This window comes from Chelmon rostratus, chromosome 22 (genome assembly GCF_017976325.1).
Source record: "Chelmon rostratus isolate fCheRos1 chromosome 22, fCheRos1.pri, whole genome shotgun sequence".
In the NCBI taxonomy this organism is placed as follows: Eukaryota; Metazoa; Chordata; class Actinopteri; order Chaetodontiformes; family Chaetodontidae; genus Chelmon; species Chelmon rostratus.
Window position 1 is genome coordinate 8,293,574 of NC_055679.1, and position 19,584 is coordinate 8,313,157.

Consider the following 19,584-nt stretch of genomic DNA (forward strand, 5'->3'; position numbering starts at 1 on the left):
TGTTTTGGGACCTGACTACTAGATCCTTAAGACAAATATCTGTTCAGGTGAGATTCTGAAGTGGATGTTAGAATAATGTGTCAAGTTCTGTCTTTACTCACAATACGAGCGGGCAAATGACTTAAAGCCTCTTCAAACCATAAGTATTTCTTGATAACATTTAACATTCATGGCTGAATCACTGAAGCATAAAGTAAAAAAAACATCTTGACGTATTATTAACAAAGAATTTATCAGAGAAAAATACAGCTGAAGTGGATCTTAAGGGCTGCGTGGGTGTGGTTTGATCAGATTTGACCGAATGACCCACAAATTGTCATCAGATTCTGATTCAAAAGTTGCTGAATCCTGATTGGTGCATGGAAATACGTGACATCACAGTTTTCTCCCGCCCACTTCAAACCAGTGAGATGAGCACAGAAAAAAAAAGTCTCATGTGAAAGAATCAAAACTGTCCTAACTTGGGCAGAAAATTGTGAGACCAGATCACGAATAGAAAGATGACTAAAACAACGTTTTTCCAGGTCTCTAAAGTCGATGTGTGGAGCCTGAGATTTAAAGAAGAACATCTCTGACGAGTTAAACCATATTCATATAAATCTACAAGATCACTCTGAGCAGACTGCAGGTCAGCCAGCACAGCTGCATCTGCTCCGCTGTTGTGTTCTGTGAGCATTTCTCTACAGGGCTCAGAGCTGTGCAGTCCATGGACTGCACTTCCTGGCAGCAGCAGCAGCAGCGACGACCTACCGCTGGCCTTCCTCCTGACGTTTTGCCGCTCTCCGGAGTTTTATTCAGCCAGTCGTTGATGCGGCCCGCCACGCCTGTCTTCATCACAGCTGCTTCCTGTTTGGATAGGGTCAAAGGTCAGCTAAGCCTGGTCGTCATCGGCAACAGGGCCAAGCAGGAAGTGGCAGTGAATTGTGCTCTTTCCTCCCTCTCCCTGCTCTTCTCTCTCTCTCTCACACACACAAAGTTTCATGAAGCTTCTCACATCTTCCACCGCCTCGTCTTTTACCTTGAACGTGCTGCCGCCGCTTCCGGGCGAGGCGAACACATTGCCTTTCTCCCACATGCTCTTGATGCTTCGTATGCTGTCGGTGACCATGGGCAGATCCACCGCCCCAGAGCGAGGGGATCGGGACTCCTTGTTCTCTCTCTGCTGAGACAAAGTGGTGATGGTTTAAACCGGAGAACAGCAGCGATGGCTGCTCAGATCAAAAGGAGACACATTTGGAGGTGATGGCAAATTCTCTGCTGTAACGTTAATGTGTGAACTCTGCAGTGATGACACACGACTCTCTCTCCAGCACTTAATGTCGTCATGACAATGATGTCAACAACAGGGCAATAAGCCACATAAAAAAAACAAATTCATCTGAGGACAGGATCGCTGTGAATAATCAGTGTTTTTATATTCTGCTATTTGGCATACAATATATGTGAAATTTGCATATTAATATATGACATTTTAAAGTGTGTAGTTGGTTTTGTATATGTGTTGCTGCAATTAAGTCTTTCCATGTTTGATATATAGACATGTCAACCTCATGTGTCACAAATGTTGATGCCACACCGCTGCCTTTTGTCCAACATTTTTTTCAGTTTTACAGCCGAAGGCAGGCTAACCTGAGCGGCCGAGGTGTACTGCTCCAGCCTGTTGTCTATCTTGGACACCACAGGAGAGTGGGACGCCTTCACTGCGCTGCTGGGCAGAAGCAAACGGTTAGCATACGCAGCATGGGACCACTTTGAATATCATGCACAGTGTGGTCAAACATTTCATCTGTAGTGCCTCGACAGAAGAAACTTGCAACCCCAAGTGGGGATTAAAACCTCATCTCCGGGTTACATTTTTCCTATTCGACAAAACACGACTGCAAGGCTTACGTGCTCAACTGAAAGCTTTGTTGCTGCAACAAAAACCCCAAAATGTTTGCATGTTTTTACCTTTTCTGTGCCGATTTGTTCAGGAACTCTGCCCTCTCTCCAATCTGTCGAGAAAGGTCATTGGAGCTTTAGTTTAATAAATACTGCAGTGATGTTCCACACATGCATACGTCACTGCAGCAGTTTCCTTCACCCTTCAGCAGCCTTAAAACAGATGTTAACCTCCCCTTTAATTCCATGCTTCTGTCGCTTCTTTATTGTTTGTATGTGTGAGTTTTATTGTAAAACCTGTCTTAACTATTGTCCATATATTAACATGTAGACACACAGGACTCTGTATTAAGTAATTACTGATTTTTATATGACTCATAACTTAAATATTATTATGTGTTTAACTTTCTTGCCAACGAAAACCAGACTACAACAGTATTTTAATGTTTTTAACGGTGGATGTCTCATTTCTTGACATGCTTAATAAGCTGGATTCCTCCTGACCAGTATCACACAATGCAACTGATTGTTCCGTCTGTGTGCAAAATGCTCTGAAAGACATGCACACACATGCACACGCACACAGGAAAAAACACAGCAAGCTTTTTCTCGATCTCTGCCGTCGGACTGTGGGAATCTCAGAGGATTGTTTATGGTATATGAAAAAAAAAAAGTCTAAAAGAGAGGGGGCAACACATGCGTTCTCTGGACGCTCAAAAAAAGCCTTTAAACGGACAAAAGAAGAATGCGCAGAAAAAGCTCTCTCCCCCTCTCCCTGTGAAAAAGGACCTTGCACTCGGCTGCTACCGAATGTGGGAGTTCCCAAAATACTCCCGACAGGAAATTCCCCATTCTCAGATGCGTTTTAAAGAGCCGTGGCCATCCGAACGCAGTTACAGTAATCCTGTTAAACCTAATCGCTTCCCTGCATCCCCATTCCGTCCCTCTGTCCTTCTCTTCCAGAGAACACTGCACTTTATCTACAGAGCGGAGCAGGGTAATGCTGCTTTACTGCTGATAACATGTCGGCGAGCTCATGGGACTGTGTGTTCCACTGGGAGGCGATTGCTGATAGCGAGGCATGTTTCTCTATGTTTAGTGTAACAGGAGCCACAATATGGCAGTTGTTGGGCAGGAAACACTGAACTGCAAAAGGCAAGAAAACAATGTATATTCTCAGTGACAAGCATGCAATTTTTGAAACAGGAGACAGCTGTTTTCCCTCTGATGAATCTTCTCTAAGCCAACTGCCGAGCATCAAACAGCAGACAAAGGTAGCGACTAGCTAGCTGGTGAAAACAGAAGCTAGTGGATCAAAACTAAAGGCTAAAAGGAGATTTAATATTGGATTTGCATTCACCAATTGACCAGAAACACGACTTAAAATTAATGCTAATGTTGCTCTGTATTTGCTTGATGTACACATGAGCAACTGTTCCCTAACATGTTAGCAATATCGCCAATATACGGTCAACGTGTTTATGTTTAGAGCTTGTTCTGCTACCTCTAAGTGACCACAAAAAATGAATAATGCTGGCATTCACCTAAAAGCAATTATCCATACATGAAAAAGTAAACAGGAACATCCAAAGCTGGAAGATTAAACATATAATGCAGCTGTATTATGATATGGTAATACAGTGTCACATAAAGAGAATGATAACACTGCACAGCAGCAACACAGTGTGTAGTGGATGAAATATAGAGCCAGATGCCCATGGACACACACACACAAACACAAATGTACCTACAGTGAACATGACCACAAAGTACAGCTGTGTCTTGAGAGCAGCAGGGTGGAGAATTACAGATGAACAACATTATTTAAAAAACTGACCACAAAGACATAAAGTGCTTGATTCCGGTTCGATCAGAGCTCACACACCACTACAGTCTAGCCCGGAGTCTGGAGTCTCACTGGGACAGGCCAGATGGATATTACTGCTAACTGTCACTAATTAGATTTTCTCCACTGGCTGAAAATCCCCCTCGATTTTCAGAGTGTGGGAGTCGGCTTTTGGCAACACTGGGAACATTTATTCACATTTGAGTTGATTAAACGTTCCTTCGCTGTGACAACCATTTATCTTTGGACGAGGCGGGGAGGGGCGCGCGCCGGGCTGATTCGGGTTGTGACGAACAGGTTAGCATGTCAGCAGAATTTCAAAGTGAACGGTGGAGTAAAATACAGAGGAATTTGTCACTTTTTTCACATTTCTCTCCTAGTTCATGGAGGCTCTCTCTACTTATGAACGCCTTCATCTCAGTCAGATAACACTTCATGCAGAGAGCTAAAAGAGGTGAGAGGGGCAGATGTGGGTCAGCTGGCACTTAATCTCTCCAAATATTTAGAATATTTATCTTGAGCAGTGCTGAACTGCTGGGTAAGTGGGATTTGCAGGTTTTGGAGAACTATTATACTGACTCCATTATGCTGATGTGCGTACAGGGGGAGATGCACGTACAGACAAAAAAGACAACACAGGTAAAGTGTTCTAGAGTTCTACAGTTGTGTAAAGCATTGAATTAAATTATCTGTATATGAAGAACTGGCTGATTAATCGACCAATCGCTGAACCCCTCCTTCGAGCAGCGTAGCAGCTGTCAAGCTCTATGGATCATCAGCTGGTGCGGATGCTGACTTCTTTGCATGCAGCTTTGGCCTCATGTCTTTTAGCATGATGCATATGCTGTATGTAGCTGCCAAGTACACATTAAGTGATGTTTTACAAGATCTACAGTTTAAAGAAGCTTAGCTGGAAACAACTAAAAGTCAGCTGCAGTCAGCTTTTTCAACCAATTCACGGAGCTAACCGAGCTGATAAAATCTGCCAGGGACAGGTGTCATTTTCAGCTCTCAAAACCAACTGAGTCACCAGAAATCAAGGACCTGTTGTTTGAATACTGAGTAGTAAATCTACAGTAATAACTGCAAAGCATGGGGCTCAGCGAACAGTCACTTGGCAAATAAAGCTGGACTGAGACACAGGGAAGAAACGGGAGGTTACAAATGGCAGACTGACCTTCAGAGAGGAGCCTCGAGGGCTGACACATTTGAAGGGTCTGTCCTCCCCGTCCGGAGCGTCTTCCACCTTCTGCCTCTTCTCAGCTGCCTCTGCTCTCCTCCTTTCAATCTCCTCCTTCATCTTCCTCTTCTCCTCCTGCGAAAGATGCGTTTAGACAGTTGACCAGGTAGCAATCCTTGACATCCTTGCCATTTTTCATTGTGCGGCATCTCCGGATGCTGACTTTCTGTCAGTTCAGCCGGAACACACGTAGGTGGCGCTCTGATCTTTTAGCTCAGCCGTGCCGGATATCGTCGCTCATGCTAACTGCCCAGTTCTCTTGTGTTTACTCTAAACAAACGGCTGTTGCTGCTGGAAACCTAAAACACGCTTCCTGTGCACCGGTGGATTTTGCCTGGGAACAAACTCACAGACCCAAAGTGTTCGGAGCTGCAAACGCATAATCTTTCAGGAACTCGGTCTAAGTTGAATGACTTTCAGATTACAGAGAAAATGGAAATGTATTTACACTATTACGGGTGATTATATTGAATAGAATAAGTCACCGACATGACAGACAACGAACAATCATGAATGCAGCCGACCCAGACAATAGATATGTGCCACTTTCTAATTGATTTACTTACTTTATCTAATGAAGCAGATCAGGAACTAATTAAATTACTCAGAGCAAATTCTTATTTACAGCAATTGTCTGCCTTTGAAAAAAAAAAAAACCTTTTGGAAAGCTTGAGACATGTAGACTATGAACAGTTTTTTTTTTTTGTACAATTAAAGTATGAACCATTTGTACTGTATTCAGAAGAGGGCTGGTGCTTGGCAGTATATCAGCCCTCTCCAGCAGCCTTGTCTTGGTTAATTAGTCTCTCTGTATCTCTGGGCCATCTTTTAATTACAAACCAAAAGGCCTCATTAACATCACACAAGAGGAGAAGAACAGGGGCAGATAGCACGAGACGGGCCGCCACATTTGGAGCCAAGATCAACAAAGAAGACCAGTCAGGGTAGCGCAGGGCCTCAGAGCGAGCGGGGGGGAAGAATGAAAGGCGTCGCGTGGTTGAATACAGACGTGAACACACGGCAAGGAGGAGGCTGTCACGTTTGAGATACACAAGGATGAGGTCGTCATCAGAGGAGGAAGAACAGAATGACATACAGGAGTTATGAACGGGGACCGGATCAGGCTGAGTCATGATAACAGTGAACTATGGAGAGATAACGTCACCGCGGCAACGGGATGAGTGTGATGCATTGGCTTCGGCTCACACAGGTGTGAAGGCCACATCAACATGAAAAACATGGAAAGAGGCTGCTGTTAAAGTCAAATAAGTATTTTGTAAGTAAGTAAACAGCCACAAAGGCAGCCAACAGCTGCCGTGGGATACACCCACTCAGGTGTTCACAAACGTTCAGAAACAGTTTCATCCTCTTTCATAAAATGTAAAACTGAGTACAATACCTGCGGGATCATTAACGTTTCCTTACATAAAACTGTGAGGAGAGTCAAAGTTTCAGTTCGACCTTAACAAATCATCAAGAAGAAACTAAAGGGAGAGCGGGGATAGAGAATGGAGAGAACAGGAAGACAGAGAACTGATCAAACAGCATCCACAAAGTCACTGACATCATCAAAACACCTCTCTCTCTCTCCTCTACCTCCTCTCTGGCTTTTCTCTCCGCCTCCTCCTGCTTCTTCTGCCTCTCCTCCTCCTCCAGCACCTTCCTCCTCTCCTCCCTCTTCCTCTTCAGCTCCTCCAGCTCGACTTCGGCCTCCTGCTGCTTCTGCCTCATCCTCTCGAACTCCTCGCTCTCCGCGTCGTCGCGGCGGCGCTTCAGCTCCTCCAGCTTGCGCTCCGCCTCCAGGCGGGCGGTGTCGTCCTGTTCGTCGCCCGTGGACCCCCCGGGGGAACGCACGCTGCCGCGGCTGCACAGGCCAGAGCGCCACAGGCAGGTCACAACAAAAGCAAAGACTGTGTAAGTAGGACGCAAAGCCGGGCGACACACAGGTGAACGCTTGACATTTGATACAGGCTGAATATTTAAACACACACTTCAAGGATTTATCTCTTTCAGAACAAGCACACACAAAAAAGCACATGTACACACACACACAAATACCAACAATCACCTCTGCAAAGATAATGTTACAGCACATCTTCAGTTTCATGCCGGGGATTAACTGCTGGTGACCCGTGTTCAAAACGCTGCTGCTCTGCTACTGAACGCTACACGTTCGTTTCGAAATCTGATTCAGAAATGCTTTATCATCTACTTTACAGACGCCTTAAGCAACAATTTCTCTTTTTTACCAGCCTGAGTGACAAGCAATAAACGTCAAACGGCAGCATCAGTAAGATCCTGTCTGGTTCAACAGGCCCTGATCAGAATACTGTGAACACTGTCACAACAGATATGAAGATTTCTCCTGCATGGTTTTCTAAATAAGTACCAGTAAATCCAGGACTCCTTTAAAATGCACTGCATTTTGTTTTAATTCTGTGCTGTCAGTGATTTAACATCGGAATATGTGTCTTTTCCTCTCACCTATTGATATCTTTGCAAAGTAACAGCGAGCTTTGGTCGTTAGGTAGCTTGATCTTCTCAACAGGCCATTGTGTCAAGCATATTAAGTTACTGCAGTACTTTTCCACAACTGGTCCATTATGGACAGGCACTGATATATCAGCACACTGTTGTAATTGCCCAGTATCAGCTTCATAAAGAAGTACTGCTATTTCTCTGCTGTAGTCTTTTACTGCCAGTGTTGATGCAACTGGGGAATGTTATATTATATTACTGTCAAATTAGCATCAAACCTTTTTGAAAGCAGACTACTAACTGTAATTATTTTAACCATGTCTGATATTGAAAATATTGTATATTGGCTGAAAACATTCATATTGGTGCATCCCTGGTAAAAAAGAGAAAATATGTGGAAACAGATGAGTGATGCTCTTTGGTTTCTTAATGTATTAGCAATACTGCACAGGCTAATCACATTCAGGTAATTATTTTGATTTTTCAGGCACGTAGTCTGAGCCGAGAACAAACTGGGACATGTTTTTTGATGAGTTTTGTCGAAAACAGAGTTTCTTGAATAATTCAACAGGCCTTGCTATGCTCAATTTGGCCTCAGCGGAAATCACGAGTTCACTTGCTGTGTGTTGTTGTCTGTGTACCTGAGGGTCCTCTCCGGTTTCCTGTGCTGTTTTGGAGCAGCCTCCTCTTCATAGAGCCCTCCGTTCTGCCTCCCCTGCTCCTCCCTGGCCCTGCCTCTCTCGTCCACCTGGACAGAAACAACCGCAGGGACAGTCAACAACCATGTGATTGGCGGGTAGGCCGAGAGGGCGGGCTCTGCCGTGTGACATCGAGGCAAACGTCAAATGAGCAACGGGACGAGTGCAAACCAAAAACAAAATAACACAGAGCATCACATCACACAGCGTCCACTCCAGAATTACTACTGAGACAGGATTAACTAACATGTGATCAACATGGGAGTGACTGCTCACCATCTTCAAAAACATGATTCAACTTTTATAAATTATAATCATTATATGATTCAGCTCAATATGTACACTGCCAGTTAAAGCACTATATATTATCAACCTGTAGCCTTTGCATTTTTAGTATAATGTGATTGACAGATCTTTTCTGCACACCTGCCTTTAATAAAGCACTTACAGCAGGAAAGCGTTGCCATTAATGTGCGTTTAACTTTAATTTGGTCTTTGCAACAACCTGAGGTTCAGCGGGCACGTGTGAACAGAAAACAGCTCACAGTGAAAGGACTGAAGCGTCTTTGAGCACCGTTTTGTTTGCACTATCAAAGGCACCTAGAAACGGAGAGGAGCTCCGGTCAAAAGAGGACAAACCTAGACCGACTACAAAATGAGATGCTTCATTTATGAGGCTGTTTGTGTAACAGAGGGCTACGCAAGATAAAAAATATGTATTAATAGAAATGAGTTGGGGATTTGTAGTTCCTCAGGCCACTGACTGTTGGTAATAATAAAACAATCCCCATTTCACTTGGGGATTAGCCGTGTGTAAAACATTTGACTGGAAGTACACTCATGATATGCTCATCAGTGATGTCATCATGACGTCCCCTTCCAGTGAAAACACTTATTGTTGCACATTGCATGATGTCCCTCTGCCACAGCGAACTTCTGGAGTGGAGTTCAGTGTAATTAGTGCTGCTGCTCTTACAGCTGAGGTGGAAGACATGCAGGAAAACACTGTGACCACTCTGTGACGCATGGCATTAAACTTATCAAAAATGTGACAGCATGGCTGCAGCCACGCCTCGCGACACGCAGGCTCAGCTACCACCAGTCCGCAAATGGTGCACACCACACTGTGACGACACAGGGAGTCTGGGCAATTTCAGCGTCTGGCTCCGACATTAATCACAACGTCAACACGCCAGCCTTATTAAAAGAATTTTGTGTGGTTTATTCTCGAAAGATTTCTGTTGACATGTCTCCTCATAAACCCATCGAGACACTGAAGTTACCCAGAGAGACGCTCTGTGCCGTGCATCACACCTCTACTGAAAATCTTACCACATGTATGATACCTCATTATCCCCTGAGTGCAGTATCTCAGCTACCTCATTGTCCTCTTCTGTGCCATTTCTGACTGTCATAGTCTTGTAATCTACATAACCATCCTCAGGTACCTCTTCAGCCTCCTCTGATGCTACTACATCCTCCTCCTCTGAATGTGTTGGCTTGGCTTGGTCGGAACGCTCACTGACTACTGAACGTGTTTCATCTTCAGCGAGTTCCTATGACAAAAGGTTTATAGCAGTTCTTTGAAAGAAAGGCCGGCGAGCGACTCAAGGCTGTGCATTAAGAAGTCAATAAATCAATGACCATACCTTGTTTTGAATTTTAGGTTCTTCAGTTGATTCCTACAGAAACAAGCATCACATTTGTAGGGACCGTCAGCGACAAAACATGTATAAAATGGCTCAAGTAAAAGGACAGGAATGATCAGGTGGCTCACCTGTTCTCTCAAGTAAGACCTTCTCGGTTTGTCCTCCACCACTTCCACTTTCTGCTCCTCCTCCTCTTCTGCAGCCTCCTCTGCTTCGTCTCCCCCCTCAGGAGCAGCCTCTTCTTCCACCCTGGGCTCCTCTCGCTCCTTCTCCTCTCTCCTTGAGCTGTACGTCTCTGTCTTCTCCTCTTCTTCCTCATTGTCACGGTAACGGCCCCTACGCCAGGAGGAGGGCCTCTCCTCCTCTGCGTTGTTTTTCTTCGTGGCGACGCTGTCGTTGTCCTCAGTCACGGGGGCGTCCAGCTGCCTCTGTCTCTCCAGCGCCTCCTTCATGCGTCTCTGCCGTCTCTCCTCGCGTTTGGCCATGCGCTCCTGCAGGGCTTGGTCATCGTCGTCTCCGCCGCCTCCACCGTAAGAGCTGCTCACAGTCTCTGTCACGCTGGGAGGAGAGAGAGGAGACAAAAATGTCACTGCATGATCTTTTGTTAACGACGAAGGAGGCTTGAGGTCAGAGCAACAGACGTCAGCTGTTAAGAAAAACGTGGGCACGGAAGCTGAATGCATATTGTGTCCTGTTATCATTGAGATGACCTTTATCAAGGCCTGTTGTTTAGTGGTGAGGGACTTGTGTTCATTTCAAGCAGTTGTCAGGCTCGGACGTGAGTAAATAATGTACAGAAGGGTGGTGCTGAATGAGCTTATGTTTTGACAAAGATTCAGTTGGGACTGGATCTCTGAAATGGAACAGAAGAAAACCACAGAAAATACTAAATTCCCAAAACACTACAAAAGAATATGCCCTGTAAAGTTTCTTGAACTATTTGGGACCTGATCAACTGACTGACTGTGATTTACACTGGCCACTGATGGCAAAAGAAATGTGCTAAAAGAGCATGAATGCTCAAGCTTTCTGAGTTGCCAGAAAGCCTAAATGAAATTCCGTGAGAGGAAATCAGAGTTTACAGAATGGATGCCACTTTATTGCCAGCTCTTGAGCCTGTATGTGGAGAAGGCTGACTATTGGCTGTATTGACAGGTCTTCACCACAGATATTCTTTTAAAATAAACTATTGGTCGGGCCTTAAAATAAACAGATAAAAGTATCTTGGATTTCAGGTCTGGAGTTCATTTTTTATGCTTGACTCAATAGTTCTTTTGTCTGCACTCACTCAGATATTAGCTTTCTCTACCTACTACAATACAAAGAAGACTGGGAGTCTTCAGCCGAGGTAGCACCTCTGTCAGGTTGTATTTAGGCACAGTGGTGCATTGAGATGAATGCTAGTGTCAGCATGCGAACATGCTCGCAATGGAAATGTCAACATGCTGATGTTTAGGAGTTATAATGTTTACTTTGTTCACCACCATGTAAATGTTGGCATGCAAACATCTGTTAATTAAGTGGACTATCATTGTTTTGCAGGTACGTCATAAAACAAAGTCTTGGACAGAAACAAAAATTTAGCTCATAACTAGGGGATATCTCTTCATGGCAATCTATCCATCCAGCTGTGGAGACATTTCACCTTGAACCACAAATGTGAACCTCATGATAAAGAAGAAGTCAGAGGTTGAGGGATTCATCCTCTGCAGAACATGAATGTCTGTACAATGCCAATGACAATCCATCCAATACTTGTTGTATATCTCTTTCATTCAACCAAATACCAACTGTACATCCATCCACCTCGCTCCAAACAGCATGACTCATAATATTCTGACCTAAAAGTCTGGCTAACATTATCATTGCATCTACACAATCAACAATGGCTGATCAACACTAGGTCCTGTCTCAGCATCCCCCTGCACAATCCCCTTGTTGTTTGCCGGGCCCAGGATGTATCTCTGAGCTCACAGAGAGGAAACATTCACCACCACAAAGCAGTGTCTGTGTTGCTGGATGTCAGAGCAGCCCACCACTTCCACTGCGGCCAAGACACGATTGATCTCATAGCCTTAAAATGCATAGAAATTGATATTTAGCCCCCTTTGTTCCGATGGCAGTCTTTCTGATGGCGAGGTATGAGATCATGACTTGGTTTTCATTTTGATAGCTGGGGCTGGGTAGAATGTGTAAGTTCAATTCTTGCATAGGTTGAAAAGAAATCTGGTATGAAAAAGCCACTTCACTGAATTTCATCATTCGACACCTCACAGTATTACAATATTGTGTCAGCTTAGCCACCATAACCAGGCACGGCAGGCCTGTCAAGCTTTGTATTTCTCCACATGTTGAAGTGGTGTGCATGGGGCTGTAGTAAGAGATATACTCACCATTTAAAGAGTTTGCAGGGTAGTGACTTCTTTTTTCTTTCTTTCCAAAACCAAAAACACAAGGGCAAAAGTGCAAGGAATCTGATGTGACAGTGTGTTTTTCTGCTCTAACTTAAGTACCAAATGCTAGCATGTGCTGCTACCTAGCTTGCTACCTTCAGGAGTAACTGAGTGTTACTTCCATTCCCAATGAGCACATCATTAACTTATAGCTTATAGCTTCTGGGGTTAAGAAAAAGCCCAGTTAATGATTACTAGATCCACTTCGTTGTATTTCCCCACTTTATGGAGGCCGGTCCTGGATGCTATCAGATTTTAGGGGTATTAATGTTAGCATCTATTTTGCTCTTTGTTAGATTTGAGAAAGTTTACGCTCCAGTTAGCCTGTAAAAAGTTACCTGAGATGTTACATTTGCCATTTTAAAACATGCAAAACATTAAAAAGAGCTTTCAACCAACTTATGGAGCTAACTCTAGCTAGCTAGCTACATCTAGTAATATTTGACAGAAACTGTTCCTTCAAACCAGCTAGCAAACGCGACAGTTGCCAGGTAGAAATTCGAAAACTGCTTTTGTCCTCTTCTGCCTGAACGCAAGGACCCACAGTTTGAAACGTTACCATTCATTTTGAGCTAAAGTGCATCTGTACGGTGCACGAACGAAAAGCTGGACACGCACTGCAGCGGTAACCGAGAGTGGCTAACGGTCAATTGTTTCATGAAAGAATAAAACCACTGAACGCTTCCCAGCAGCCTTCAGCTCACTCTCCAACCCCACAATATACTGTATTCTGTTTCACAGCAGAGGTTGTGAAAGAATTTTTGGTGGCATTCTTCTGAGTTGTCCTGACATTTTTATCCACACAGCGGAAGGACTCACTTTGATTATTTATTGATGAAGTACAACCCCTTTAACTGGGCAGGATGATATGACGGTGACAGTTTTTTCTGCCTCTACCTGGTTGCTCTTTGAGCTGGACTAAAAATTGAGAGCAAAGCCGTCGGCTGCTGACTATATATTTGTCACAGACAGAACCTGTGCTGCTATATATATATGTGTGTGTGTCACCTGTGGCTGTTGGTCATGACCAGACTGTCTGGCTGTCCGCTGGGCTCCTCACTCTCCCTGCTCATCAGCCTCTCCTGGCGTGCCCTGCGCCTCCTCTCGCGGGCCGCCTCCTCCTCATCATCATCATTCCTCGCCAACCTGAGGGAGACAAAAGAAGAGAGGAAGAAAGGGTGAGGAAACAAAGAGAGGCATTTTCTTTTCTTTTTTTTTTTTTTTTACCGACATCCAACCCTTCATCTCCCTCACCCCTTCCTCAATTTAGCTTCACGGTTAGAGACTTCAAAGGGAACGATCCTTTAAATTGGACTGTAATCATCACGGTGACCTAACCCGGAGGATTTGGAGGAGTTTTTTTTTTTTCTTCTTCTCTCCTATCAAGCCGACCTGTCAGCTGTGCAACAACCAATACTTCTTATCATGGCTGCAGTTTTCACGAGCTGATAAAAACTCAGTCTGGAGACACGGCTTGGCCGCGGATAAGAGAGAGCCAGAGAAACTGTGCTTGTGCAGCTCTGGTCAGTGTTGGAGCAGAGCAGGAACAACCAAGTTTATATCAAGTTTATATTTCTACAAGGAATTTAATACCACATTAAATGTAGAAATCACATTGTTCTTGAGTTAACAAACTGAAGTACAAATAAAAACCTCTTTTTGTCAAAACTACTTAGCAGTACTTTGTTCTGACGGAGTTGGAGTGAGCTTTGTTTTTTAAAAAAACTGCTTATCTCGTTCCAATAACACTGCAGACGTGAGCTTTGTTTCGCTGAGACGCCCGTTTCAACACAAACATCACTTTCCCAGTTTGACATTTCTGGAAATGCACTTCTTCACTTTCTTTGCAGAGAGTTAGAAGATTGATATCACGCTCATACCTCTACGCTAAATATGATGCTACACAGGGTTAGCTTAGCACTAAGACTGGAGGCAGGGGGAACCAGCTAGCTGAAGGCTAGAAATACATCCGCCTACTAGCACTTCCAAAACTCAAGCATTAATACGTCACATCATGTGTGTTTACTTTTTGACAGAGCCAAGCTAACTATTTTCTCATTGCTGGTCTTTGCGCCAAATTAAGCTAGCTGACTGTACATGTAGCTGTATATTTAACAGACTGATATGAGAGTGGTATTAATCTTTTTGTGTAATTCTCAGCAAAAAAAGCATATTTTCTAAATGTTTTCAAAAATGTTTAAATATTCCCTCAAAGAGAAGCAAACTGCTAACGCTAACAGGCGGAAAAGCTCTCAATTCTTGCACACTGCTTCTTGTTTTAGGAAAATTTTTGACACAAGCTCTGTTTTGCTGATATACCCATGAAAACACAAATATTACTTTCCTTGTTTGTTTTCTTTCACAAACTAAGAATGCAAGTATATAATTAGAGGAAATTTAACAGTGTGGAACACACACTAGGTGGTGTATTTTTCTTACTACTATGCATAACTGATCAAGCATACAGGAGATGAAGCAAGGTCACATGAGGTCATGTCAGACACTGAGAATTTGTGATTCTTTCTTTCTTGCCCTGCCCTGCCATTAACATGGATAAATCCATTGCTAAAAACAAAAAAACAACACAAGGCTAAGATCTACAAACGACCCATATCCAAAGCAGACATGCAGTGGCTTATGCATATCTTTATTAAATGCAGTGGTTTAGGTAAAGGGAGCGGCTACATGTAATCATCAACACAACTCCATTGTTCACATTGTCGTTGGCTAGTGAGCCACTGTATATTTATGTGCTTAAATTTGACTGAAAGCAACATGTTGAGGCCTTTCTCTGGGGCCGGTCCAAAGTCGCTCTGGGAATTTCAGGAAATCCAACTGAAACAGAAGTAGACAGGTTTAGGAAAAGAGGCTACACCCAAAAAGTAAAGTATATTTGATACTGTATAACAAATGAAAGCATCATAAACTGAAGATCAGTAACAGAGACCGAATTTTACCAAGTCAATTCCCAAACCGCTGTGTTTCTGGCCACCTGACATCTATGAACTCAGCTCCATGCTTGATTTGTGCTGCGCCGACTGACCTTTACACTCCCACTGCTTACCACATGCCCAGCTACCTAACATCACAGTGCAGCCTTTGAGGTCAGCCAGCGAAGCGTGCTATTGCATGTTAATTGCAACATGTGTGGTGAGCCGAGCTAAAGCTGCTTGGGTTTGTGCTCGGTTTTACAGCTTGTGAGCAGCAGTTTCCTTCTCCCTTTCCTTCCCCACTGCTGTTCCCCACGCCCCCCGTTTCTGTCTCTCAGATGAGGAATGTTGTCATAACAGAACAGATGAATCTGTTAACGCCCAAGCTGAACCTATGGGAGGGTGACATCAGTGACGTCAGGCAGTGCTTTACGCTTTTGCATGTGTGCGTGCTTAGTTCAGACAATTCAGCATCTTAAAGTATCCGGATTCAGCCTGAAAGTGTAACTTTTGCTTGAGACTAGCCACTGTGGTCATGTTGTAAATGTTAAATTTGCGGAGAAGAGTCATAAAGTCAGCAAATTGACTCGGTAACAATATCTGTCTTAAGTTTGCAAACATTGGCTAACATTAGCAAGAATGAGCTGCCCAAGTAAAGCTGCAGCATAAAAACTGAAGTGTGTTTTATGGCTTAAGAATCCAACTTTTTATTTGTAAGAGGAAGAATGTGTTATTTCGTCTTTCAAAAGTCAAATAGTCTCCTTTGAATAAATAGTTTTTTCTACAAATCTCAGTTTTTTTTCATTTCCACTCATATCCTGTCAACTTCAATTGAGTTCCCCTGCGGTAGAAAGTATATTAACTCTTTTTTTAAAATGCCAGAGTGATATGTTGTTTCTGTGAAAAAAAAAAAAAAAAGCGACACAACTGCCTTAACTCCCAAAGGGCTGCGCCATCCCTGAAACAGCACCAAATGTCATGAGAAAGAGAAAACAGCTAAAAATGGAACAGAAGAGTCCTTGGTGGCAGTGACGACGACAATCTCAGGGATAAAGATTCCTCAGTAGGAGAGAAGAACAAACTCCTAAAAGCTGAATTAGCATTCCTGTCAATCACAGCCTTGGCTGGAGACGCGTACACACAACCAAAGCCCTGATTTAATATCCCCTTCCTTACCTAGGCCCCAAACTCTATCAGCATACTGACACAGAAATATGGGGAGAGGTGGAAGAGGAGATAGGGAAAGAAAAGAAAAAAAAAAAGAAAGCGAGCGAAATGGAGAGTGTGCATGAAGAGAAGTGGGAAGTGAAAAATGGTAGAGGAAAGGGTGTGTGCGATAATGGGAAAAGGAGTAATCTGCAGATTTGATCACAGACGACACCTTTTCCTGCACAGGACGGCAGCGGTAAACTTCAGGTGTGGGTGTCAACAGATGCCTTTTCTTGGGTGGCCGAGTTCAGCGTGCAGGGAAAGCACACTATTGACTGACGGCTAATACGGACCCCTTCACACATGTGGCAGCTATAACGCAGCTGAAAAGGAAATTAAAAGTCTCGTTACACGCCGGCACACATTCCTAATTTTCTTGACTTTCCCTCACATGCTGCATAGTACAGTAAAGCTGATTTAAGCAGGATTCGACCGTCGGCGTGGACAGCACAGGCCCACAAAACATCGCTGTCAGCGAGCCTATTAGGGAGAAATATGTCCAAATATTTTCTTTACAGCGAAATATCTCAGAAATGTCAGTGAAAACAATTTGGGAGAAGCCCATGAGAAAAGACTTCTTCACCCCTCCTCGAGAGGAGAGGGACGGAGGGAGAAGAGGAGAGAGGAAGATAGAGGGAAAAGTTGCTGTGAACAGAGGGGAGGGGAGAGGAGGAAGGGATGGAGAGGGAGAGGGAAAGAGGGTGGGGGTTCTGCTTATGCTGTCAGAAATGCTGACCCATTCCCACGCTGGCCTCTCTGGACTACTTCCCTTCCTACTGCCGGCCCAAAGAACCACAACGTACCCCGTCTGTCTCCCTTCCCCACCCTGCTCTCTGCTGGGCCGGCTCCAAGAACACACAATGCTAGCTGTGATAGAATTCCCCTAGACTGCATTTATTCTTACTCACAGATAAATGAGGCTGTGAAGCATGCATATGAAACTGAAATTTAAAAAAATTGCACTCGCTTAAAAAAACACCGCAACAATAGCTTCGCTCTTTTCCAAGCTGATGTGGTGAGTTAGAAGCAAGCGTACGTGGCTCTATATCGCTTTATCTCCCTCTCTCTTCCTGTCAGAACCGAGGTTTACGATGCAGGACCGGGCCATGTTTGGAGCGGTCCATTCACCCAGGGCGGGGATCGTTTGGCGCGGCTCATTCACGGAGGATGGGTGTTATTTCCTCGGCCCTTCCTGGTCTCCCCGGGGGGGAGGGGCCAGCGCACATGTCAAGAATGAAGAGGAGGAAGAGGAGGACGGCGGCGAGAGAGAGAGAGAAGGAGAAGAATGCGGATTTGAAAATGTGAGAAGAAGAAGTGGAAGACCGAGATCAAAAGAGAGACGCGCGGGAAAGATGAGAGGAAGGAAGATGTGAGGAGGAGGAGGAGGAGGAGGTTTGGAGAGAGTGAGAAGAAAGAGGAGAAGAATGAGCAAGGAGGGTGGAAAATGAAAGTGGAAGAAGATGAGAAGGATGAGGCAGGGGGAGGATGAGAGGGAGGAAGCTGAGAAAGACAGAAAGAAGGGAAAGAAAGACAGTGACACTCAGGGGAAAAGAAGGAAGAGGAGGAGATGGAGTATGACAGCGAGGAGGAGGAGGAGGAGGAGGAGGAGGAGGAGGAGACAGAGGGAAATGGCACAAATAAACACTTCCCAAAAAGGACATCAAAGAATGAGAAATGCAAAGTCTTTTCCAAAATCAACACTGTACATCTAATAAAATGAAATTACATCCATTACTTTCAACACACAGGAACACAAATATTCACGTTCTTAAGAGTTACATGAGAAGACTGATACCACAAGAAGCTGCAGCTACACAGACGATTAGCTTAGCTTAGCATCAAGACCGAAAGAAGTACAAAAACAACAAGTTGTACTTTTACTGGAGCTTATGTGAGACTTTTTCTTGACCACACGCAGCGACTAAAGCTTTATTCACCTTCTTATCTGCAGCAAGACAGTGAGCAAACACTATCCCCAAAATGTCCAAATATTCCTTTATTGTCTAACATACGACAACGATGACTCACCATTGTGGCCTTGCAGAATAGATATCTATGGCAAGTGTGTAATCTTGGGACAACAACGGCTTTTTTAGTGAAATACGTTACCATCACTGTTACAAAAGACGACTATTTTTAGCCGAGATACCCTCTGGTCACTGAATTGACTGGGAAAATTCCACATCCATGAGCTCTCTTTGCAGAAAAAAAGAGAAAGAAATCGAGACATTCCTACGTGACTGAGCGTTTCATTGAACAGACACGTACAGAAACATTGATGAGCAGAGTGTGAGAAACGTCAGCAGAGCAGAAAACTATGTGTGTGTGTGTGTGTGTGTGTGTGGCGCTTTACTGAACAGAACCAGAAGTGAATTGAAGCCCAATGCGCACCTCTGTGTCAACAATCATTCTCTTACAACTATAACTGAGGCTGATGTAAGACAGAACAGGGAAGGCTTGGCTGTTCTCCCTGCATGCACACACACACACACACTCACACACACACACAAACACAGACACACACAAAGTCATGTTTCCATCACTTCTGGGGACATTACATTCATTTCCTACCCTACCCCTAACCCTACCTCTAACCATAACCATGACCACAACTTGCCTAACCCTAACCCTTACCATAACCTTAACTAAAGTCTTCACCACAGAATTTGATGATTTACACTATGGAAACTTGTGTTTTGTCCCCTTGAGGAAGACGAGTCCCCTACAATGTGACTGTGTAACACAGTGTGAGTAATACATGCTCACACACACACACCGGCTCACTTTCCATAATTGTCCTCAGTCTGCCGGTTAAAAACACGCTCCTGTCCTCACGATGTGGCGAGCAGAAGCAGACGCACACACGCTTGCACACACGCACTCAGCTGTAGTTCCGAAAAGTGAATGGAGCTCGTCAAGCCTTCATCACCTGATGCTGATCCAAACACATGCGCACTAAAGCAAACACCCGCACGGCTAACTGAATTCATGCACTCGTCCTAACCCCGATGCAGATAACATGCACATGTGCATCACACACACACACACACATCGGGGCAGTTACAGACGATTGGGCACAGATCCACAGCAAAAGAAATCTCACAAACACACACAGACAATCTCACTGTCCCAGCATGTAGGAAACAGCTCATGGAGACCTGGCCAGTAAACACATAATAGCCAGGAATTTGGCGTTTCTA

At 44.2% G+C, this 19,584-nt stretch overlaps 1 protein-coding gene across 6 annotated transcripts in view; it reads right to left on the reverse strand.

Moving 5' to 3' along the window:
• The window catches only part of cald1a (caldesmon 1a), a 55,641-nt gene that overhangs the window by 6,520 nt on the left and 29,537 nt on the right, over positions 1 to 19,584 (reverse strand). For 3 of the 6 annotated variants that reach the window (XR_006007916.1, XM_041963621.1, XM_041963622.1), the window contains exons 3-13: positions 13,254 to 13,391; positions 9,921 to 10,350; positions 9,793 to 9,825; positions 9,592 to 9,699; positions 8,087 to 8,193; positions 6,564 to 6,831; positions 4,905 to 5,042; positions 1,951 to 1,994; positions 1,630 to 1,705; positions 1,019 to 1,162; positions 751 to 846 (exon numbers count right to left, since the gene is read on the reverse strand). Coding sequence is in view for 5 of the 6 variants with exons in the window: in XM_041963621.1 (XP_041819555.1) it covers positions 751 to 846; positions 1,019 to 1,162; positions 1,630 to 1,705; positions 1,951 to 1,994; positions 4,905 to 5,042; positions 6,564 to 6,831; positions 8,087 to 8,193; positions 9,592 to 9,699; positions 9,793 to 9,825; positions 9,921 to 10,350; positions 13,254 to 13,391 (1,582 nt within the window). In the remaining variant the exon portion in view is untranslated. The remainder of the gene's footprint in view (positions 1 to 750; positions 847 to 1,018; positions 1,163 to 1,629; positions 1,706 to 1,950; positions 1,995 to 4,904; positions 5,043 to 6,563; positions 6,832 to 8,086; positions 8,194 to 9,591; positions 9,700 to 9,792; positions 9,826 to 9,920; positions 10,351 to 13,253; positions 13,392 to 19,584) is intronic. The other 3 variants (XM_041963623.1, XM_041963624.1, XM_041963625.1) reach the window with 3 other exon arrangements.